The 8,712-nt window shown below is 41.0% G+C and overlaps 1 protein-coding gene across 2 annotated transcripts; it reads right to left on the minus strand.

Annotated features, from left to right (window-relative positions):
* Positions 1-20: 20 nt before the first annotated feature.
* On the minus strand, positions 21-8,326 carry LOC118111445. 2 transcript variants are annotated; one of them, XM_035160050.2, is made up of 11 exons: positions 7,062-8,326; positions 5,038-5,158; positions 4,317-4,463; positions 3,933-4,019; positions 2,913-3,000; positions 2,681-2,817; positions 2,452-2,598; positions 1,249-1,335; positions 912-987; positions 760-836; positions 21-442 (listed from the first exon to the last, which is right to left on the minus strand). In XM_035160050.2, exons 1-11 carry the CDS (start codon positions 7,154-7,156, stop codon positions 311-313), a joined length of 1,194 nt encoding a protein of 397 aa, XP_035015941.1. In that variant the 5' UTR covers positions 7,157-8,326; the 3' UTR covers positions 21-310. The 2 variants fall into 2 exon arrangements, with proteins under 2 accessions (XP_035015941.1, XP_035015942.1); XM_035160051.1 differs by lacking the exons at positions 5,038-5,158; positions 7,062-8,326 and adding an exon at positions 4,696-4,985.
* Between the last annotated feature and the right edge of the window lie 386 nt (positions 8,327-8,712).

Below are 8,712 nucleotides of genomic sequence, written 5' to 3' on the forward strand. Positions count from 1 at the left end.
TTGAAGTAATGAATTTGAACTCTTTTTTAAAACAGTTTATTCTGCAAAAGTAATGTTCATCAGTTCTGTTTCTGTTAAAACCAATACAGCTCTACAATGTCTACATCTGGTCAGAATCCAGGTCATGGCCTCATTTCCGTTTGTCCCCACATGAAAGAACTAAGTATCTTTTCAGTTCCTCTGTGACGAAACCTCATGCATCAAAATTAGGGCATCTTCATCTCAACTCTGTGGCAGAAATTATATGTAAAAGTAATATGTACAAGCTATCTACACAGTTAGTTCCAGTGAACTTTTACTCTCTGGTGAGTCAGCTGCGTCCATTGATGTGACATTGGTCGGCGGTCATTATCGGCTCCTGGGACTCCTTCCTGCTCCTATGCAGCTTTGGCAGGATTGGAGGTGCAGCCTGAATCACAGGGATGTGGCTGCTTCTGTCCGGCTGCAGATCAGAGACAAAAACCTTGTTGATGCGAGGTGGCTTCACAGACATCACCTTGGTGCATTTGTATTGCAACTTCAGAAGGTACTCTTTTATCCTGAATCAAGGAACAGGGCTAAAATTGAAAAAGAATAACCCAAAAATGTCCTTGATCCCCAACAAAGTTGCCAAACTAAAACCAGTGGTTGCCCAGGAGCTAGAAACTTTGCAGCATGTGTCAGAAAATGGCCTTAAAGCAGCTTAAAATAAGTATTAATCTATTCTTTTGTATGTTCAGCTCTCTCCTGCAGTATATATAATATATTTTACAGTCTAACCTGTTGTAGTTGAAAAATCCAGTTCTGATAATCCTCCAGACAGGTGCAAGAGACCTGCAGGGGCTCCACCAGATCACCTGAAACAAAACACAGATTATATGAAATAACTGAAATAAATATAGAGAAAAAAGTCACAGGTTTGTACAGATTACCTGTCAGCTCAAACTCCAGCTGTCCGGGCAAGGCTGAGCGCTCCACTGCTCTGATGCTGTGTCGAGGCAACCTGCCCTGTAATGGAGACGACCAGAGGAAAATAAAATGTGCAGGAATTATTCAACTGATCGTACAGTCAGTATCACTTCATCTTATCTGCAGACTCATTTAGTGATGACTCAGGCAGCAGGTTTGAGTTACATAATGTTCTACCCCTGATATATGTCATGTGTCAAAATAACAAGCACTGTGTAATGACTACTGGGACACGCAGTAATGCCACAGTGGTGGAGGAGGCGTTACTATGGATTTTCCCATAGAGTCATTTTACACTACCTCATATCTTATATTCAGCCGCTTGTTGTCAACTGACAGCAGCAGGACGTCTTGAGGGAAGAGAACCATCAGTCTTTCTTGGCGTCCCTGAGAGAACAAGGCCACTGTTACTGGTGCAGCTGTCTACAGTTAATACCACTGCAGAAGAACTGTGACACATAAACACATCAGATATTCTCCCTTCATGAATACTCATGTTTATTTACCATATGCACACGTAATACAACTTGTATCAAATCTGTACTATTCATACAATATTCTATTGAAACTTTAGTAATAATAATAATAGTTGGAGGGGGCAGGAAATACAAAATACTGTAAACAATATATATATATATATATATATATACTGATAGTTAGCTTACAACCAATCTCATTGTCTGACTCTCATTGTTTTTTCATTTGTCAAAACTACTAAAATAAGACCTAAGTTATGATCATATAATAATAATGAATTATCCTCGGAAAAACAACAAACATTGTCATGTTAATATGAATACAGTTACCATCAAATAAATAAGACTGTAGGTTCATATTTAAATTGAGGCCTGACTTTGTTAGAAGGTTTTTTTTATGTCAGAAAACTTGCAGAGGGTTCAGACGGAGCCACATGTTTACCCACATCATATACAAAAGAAATGAAGGGGCTTGTGGGAGATTTAGATTTTCAAATACACAGACAAGACGTCTTGTTGTAAGTGGCGCTGCTATATGATTTCTTACATTTTGTTTTATGTGGAGCCTTAATTCAAAGCTGACAAAAGACTTGTGTTTAGGTATCTATTACTTCATACTTCCTGCTTTCATTACCTGTGTCCATGCAACCTTTTCTTACAGAGCGTGAATAGACTGGACGTCAACTACTTCTTTACTTCTGTCTAATATAATGATAATAAAGTGTAAAATAAAAAGTGGAAGTGAAAACATGGGGCTGTTTTTTCTGTCAAACCACATACGTTCATATCTTCCACAAGACTGATTCATTCTGTAATTCTTCTTATGATTCAATGAAACTCAAACACAAAATTTATTTTGTGATAAGCTTGTAGTTATAGTGAGAGTATTGGCTTCTAATAGGATGTTGTGGTCATGAGAAGAAACAAGTACATGAACCAACTACACACAAAGGTCCTCTCTGGTCAGAGATGTTTAGTTGAACTAATATAGAGCAGATTATCCCAACAGAGTGAGAGTAGTGATTACCTGTCTCTGTGAGTTGACGATATGGATGATCGATATGTATCCTGGCTGACCCATGTGCTGTATGGGTGAACCCTCCCACTGCCATATTGGAGCTTGTAGTAAGTATTTGAGCAGTTCTTCTCTTTTCCAGAGCATATCACACGGTAACTACAGGAGAAATGAGTGAACAATTCAAAACTACAAATCAACCACTATCACAGTGATAACCAGATATAGAAGAGGGGATTACTAGATAGGAGAGGGCGCAGTGAGAGGGACTCATGGGTTGTGTCATTGACTTGTATCTCCTGTCTTCTATTTGCTGCGTCCATGTCTGTAACGCTGCAGCACTGTCACATAGGAACACCTTTGAATCCACCATTGGTCCTGGATTAAAAGAGGGAACAAAAATAGATCAAGCTCAGCATTTCTACATTGCGTCGCTGTGTTTCAACTGAATTAGGTAATTTCCACTGATTCACCGCTGATCTCAAACATGTGAGGTGAATGTGACGTGTCGGCCTCCAGGGAGACAGCCTGGAAGGTGAGGCCAGAAAGAGGAAGGATGCCCTGCAAGACAAGAAAAGACAAAAATAATTCATGTCATTGAGCTTCAGTTTAGGAAATCAGCATAAAACCAACATTAATGACTCTGGTGACAGTCTAATACGAGGGATCCCTTTCCCAGGACGGACAAAACTGCAGTAGATGTCAAGTGTAACAGCAACATCAACAAAATACCATTATAGTATAATATAATGGAGAAGAATATCAATGTTTAAAATATTTATACAAAAGTAAAAGTCTTACAGAGATTGAGGGAGGAGCAATGACAATTGAAATGATGGCGGTATTTATAGTAAAAGTGGTGTTCAGTATATGGACAATGTTTCTAGTTGTAATCTTAATCATAATCCACAATCAGATGCCACCACTGCTCACATTCACAAATGGAATTACATTTAATCATTCTTCCTTCTTCCATATGTGCACATTTCAATATATTGAACATACAAAGCTCAATTTAAAGTTTAAGACTCGCACCTAAAAATCACATGTACCGTGTAATCTCTCGTGTGTCTCTAGAGATTAGTCAGGTCTGAGATTCTGATTATGACAATTTGTCTAACGTATGAAGAAAAAGAAGTTTCAAGAGAAAACCTACAGTGTGGTGTTTTAAAGACGCAGGCATTTTACATTATTGTTAGGACTCCACCACCTCTGGGCAGTTTGAACAATTTGCTTCTTGAGAAGATTTCTGCTAAAAAAAAGTTAATGTTGCAGCTGGAAAAGGAGCAAATGAGAACAGAGTCTGTAGATGTAAAAACATCTGCAGAGATTCAGAACTTCACATTTTACATTAACGGACATTTGATCTGTTGTTAGAAACAGAGGCAGACAGCTGTGCTGCCAAGAGCGAATTGACTTGTGAGTTTTTGTTCAATATACAGGACTTGTTTGACATTTGTGAAGAGTTGTCTCCCTGAAGTCATAGAATATACCTGATAGATGAAGTCCTGTCGAGAGTGGTCCAGAGACAGGATCAGCAGGTGAAATGAGAACAGCACCAGGAAGTGTTCGCTGGTTTCCTGCGGAGACAAAAGAGCCCATGATTTCCTCACGTTTAAAACTGTTTCATCAACTTTGTGTTTATTCCTCTTCTGTTCACATCGATAAAATTAAGATATTTTACCATATGTCAAAAAAACATAGAGGTTTAACGTTCAGTTTTAGGGGGTGTATGCAGACCTAAATCCGGCCATACTAATTGCATCCAACAACAGAAACTATAACTATCTTCGAGTGATTTTTAGGATATGTTGCATGAGTAGATTATAGGATCTTCGAGTCTTCATTTCTCAGCTGACTGGGATGTGCCATGTTACCTGTGTGTAGCTGTTGTAGAGAGACACCAGAGAGGAGTGGGTAACCTCTCCATACATGTGGGCTGGTTGACCCTCCCAGCCTCTGATTGGCTGCTGGGAATAAATCCTATGGTGCAGCTCATCTCTGCTCCTGCCCCACAGCACCACCTGCAAACACAAAACTCTGTCAGTCCATACATACTGAATATTATCAGTTTTTTATTTGTTCATGATGAGACTTAAAGCTACTGTCACATATTACTGCCTCCATCAGTGTGTGTGTGCGTGTGTGTCCACATGTTTCAACATTACAGTGGCTCATGCATTACACAGTGTTTCACTGTTTCAGTAATTGTTGTTTAACAAAAATGTCACATAATCAGGGGAATTTGATATATACATTTGAAAACAACTGCAGGCTGATTGGATGCTTCATCATCGAAGTGGAACGACGTGTGAAACCTCAGGTTTTTGTGTGCCCTCTTTATTTCCTGTGAAGTTTGAATCACACCAAACACAAAAATGTGGCATCTCTCGCATTTGTCATGGAAATTCCCACAGTGTGTGTGTATGTGTACAGACTGGGTCTGGCCTACACACAAATAACTGCACCAAGTGGAAACTGTTGCTATTCATGTGAGGCACCTCTCACCACACTTAAACACCAAGCAGAGTGCTGTGAGAGTGTCTGACTGTGAAAAGTGCACAACATGCAAGCAGAGACACACACACACACAGTGACCTCTTGCTCCGGGTGTCGTACTGAAGGGTAGCGTGGCGGCGGTAGTGGCGGCGGCTGTGGCTGCTGCTCATCTCTGCTGCTTCTCCTCAACTGCAGCCTGGTTTCTCCCAGACTCCACACCCTGAAAGAACACATATGTGTATAAGAACATTTCACCAGACGTCACCGTCAGTGCAGCAGCACTAAACCCTCAGTGGCTCACTGCTTACTTTATTTTGTATGTGGTCAGTTTTTAGACACACATGACTCAGGCTGACTGCAGGCTTTAAAGTGTGAGAACTGTAATTATGAGTCGCTTGTTTGTTTGCATCTCCAGATGGTGTGAGCCTGGGCTGGATGCAGCCCTCAGTCAGCTCCAAGGAAAAATACAGCAGAGAAGATGCAACTATTTCAATGACCTGCCCTGACCCTCAAGCAGCAGCAGCCAGACATAATCTGCTTACAGTAGTCACAGCCGAGACAGACCCACCTGCTGACCCTTCACCACCATATTCTGTTGCCTGTTTCCATTGCAAACATAAGCTTTGCCTCAATTATCCCAGTGTCACCACGAACTAATGCTAAGCAGGTTTTTAAACTGTGGTGGATTTACTTACACAGAAAAGGGGCAATAAAAAGCAGTTTCAAAACGGAAACAAAATCATAGAAGTTATTTTACTAAATATGTTCTGTTTTATAATTTGCCATTATTAAAGTGGGACACAGTATTTCTGAGTCGGTTTATATGGAATCATATGGTGCTCTCTCTAATTTCTCCTTTGGACAACATCTTTCTCTGTTTGGGGTTCATGTTGATCGCTTTTATCACAGGGCAAAATATCAAAAACCTCAATGACAAGCACCAGATCAATCATGACTATAGATATAGACTGATCTGTCTTCGCTTTAATTTATTAAAACATTTGGATGTACATCTATCTATCTATCTATCTATCTATCTATCTATCTATCTATCTATCTATCTATCTATCTATCTATCTATCTATCTATCTATCTATACCACAGAAAACTTTCCAGGCTAATTTAGTGACATGATGACACTGCTGAAGTCTGTCTATAAATGTCCTGTACACACAAGTGCCTCCTTTTTTGCAAACTAACCATTACCATATATGGAAATGAGACTCACAGAAAAATGTGATCTCAATTATGAGTAAAGTCTGAATAAGTCTGAACTCAAGTCTGAATAAAGCACATCTTCATCTGTATGTGTGGCCTGTGACCACAAGTATGAATCCTTACACAGCCACACACACGGACCAGTAGCCACTGTTGTAATTAGCCTCAGTTAATCCCTGGGCCTGAGAACCAGTGGAGATCTGTCCCGCCCCGACTCTGTATTAAAGCCCTCCACGCTGCAGCCATTGTCTTATAGTAATCTGCTAATCACATCAGTGCAGCATCACCGAGTTCCCAAGTTCATGTTGACTAAATAGGAGCCAATTATTTTGGCTGGCTTGTTGTTGTGCTGGGTGCTGACGGGTGAAAATCATGTCGATGTGACCTGTTGTTCTGCAGGTGTTTTCATGATGGTTTGTAATTGAACCTTTTCTTCACCACAGAACCTGGAGGTTTTCTGTCAGAGAGCACATCCTGTTACCGTGTGACAACAAGTACATCCTGGTGTCACTGCAGCTTTGATAAAGGTTACACAGCGGCTTACACTCCTTTTTTTTGTTACATTTTCACCTCCACAACGTGACAACGTAACGTAATCACATGTTAGAGAACACCACAGAGGTTAGAGAGAAGCTGCTGCAGGATGGTGCTCTGTTCACTTCAGAGACAGTCACTGCTTCCTCCTTCGGAACATGCATTAAAACCACATTTTAACAAACCAATCCAATCCACTTTCTCTAAAGCTGTGAACATGGCTTCATTCACATTTTGGATGAATGCTCTTGTTGTTTCCATTGTAACTTTGTTCCAGGATCAAAGTGCTGTCATGAGAGTATCCATTTCCTACCAGTACTTTTCTACTTCTGAACATTTCTGTAGCTTTGAACTGTGAACTTGTGTCTTACCCTAAGTTGTCTCCAGAGAGTTCCAGGAGCTCGATCTCATCGGGGCCCACCTCGTCCACTCCAGTATGCCTCTGGGTCACACTGCAGCATCCCATGATGGACGAGGAGTTTGTCCCTCTCAGCTTCTTCTCAGCTTCTAGTCCACACACTGAGCACCATCTGCCCGGGCAATCATCCTCACACGTGTGTTTGTGTGTGAGCGAGAGCCACGCTAAAACCAAAGAGATAACATTAAAACGGGGGCTGGTTGGGTCCAAAAGAGGATATTGTGGGAGGAGGAGGGGGGTTGCTGCTTAAGCTCCAGTTCCCCCTTTTTGCCAGCCTGTAGTGTCTGATTCCACAGACACCCAGTGTCTGATGTTTCTGAGTTTTTGTTGAGCTGTGGCGTAGTAGTTAAAGTTGTTCCTTCCTTCCTGTCAGTTGGCTGTCTGCACAGAGCTGAGCAGCTTCCTCACTTTGACGCTCTGAACTCACACAGGGAACGGGCTGATGCTTCAGCAGGACAAGAAACAAAAGAGACGGAGAGAGAAAACATCCCTTGAGCAGCTTGTCTTTTAAACTCTCGGATGCTCTCAGCCTCCTCATTGAGAAACATGGATGAAGCAAGCATCCTGTCACGAGAGCTGGGAGCATACCTGCCTGTGTTTACATGCACGGAGCCCTGGGTCTGGACAGATAATTATGAGTTATGAAATGGTAAGAGGTAAACGGCTGCAGTCAAAACAACAAGGCACAACAACTGCAGAGCGGAGCCTCACGTTGATCTTACTGGTTAGAATTAGACGGTGGGAGGGTTTGTACAAAACCATGTCTGAGTGAGCTGCTGTTCTCCTGTGTCTGGAAGTGACACAAGCTTGATGCAACATGACGGATGTTTTTTTCCTTTTGATGCTGTTGGTCATGTGGTTCAGTTACAGAAAATAAATACGGGAAGAAAAGCCTTTTTACCTCTGCCGAGGAGGTCGTTTTTTTTAAATATGTGTTTGTTTGTTTGTCTGTTAGTTAGCATGATTACACAAAATCTACTGGATGGATTATCACGAAACAGAAGGTACTCTATGGATTACGAAAGAAGCCATTCAATTTTATTGTGGATCCAGATAAGGGTGCAGATCAAGAAATTGTTATAACTGATATTTATGAGTGTATGTAACTCGGTGAAGATCCAAATAAAACACTGGATGTAATGAGTTTAAAGTTGCATTGTGTAGAATTTAGTGACATAAAGTGGTGAAGTTGCATGTGGCAGCTGAACATCCCTCACCTCATCCTCCCCTTCCAAACATGAAAGAGAACCTGTGGTAACCTTCAGTTTTCATAAAAACTCAAAGGGTGTTTAGTTTTTCCCGTCTGGGCTACTACAAGAAACATGGCGGCCTCCATAGAGAGGACCTGCTCCCGATGTAAATATAAAGTATTTAAATATAAAGGGCCCATTCTAGGATAAATAAAACAACAATTTGTATAATTTAGATGAAAAACACTCACTAGGATGTTTTATATTAAATTTCTGTCGATAGATCCCTTTCACCTAAATCTTACACACTGGACCTTTAAATGTGGTTTCATTAGAGGACTGTGGGCTTGGAGGAGGTTTGTGCTCCACTGATGCCATTCTAGTTTGTTTGATTGTGAGCAGCGTTACACAAAA

This window comes from Hippoglossus stenolepis, chromosome 6, assembly GCF_022539355.2.
Source record: "Hippoglossus stenolepis isolate QCI-W04-F060 chromosome 6, HSTE1.2, whole genome shotgun sequence".
Classification (NCBI taxonomy): domain Eukaryota; kingdom Metazoa; phylum Chordata; class Actinopteri; order Pleuronectiformes; family Pleuronectidae; genus Hippoglossus; species Hippoglossus stenolepis.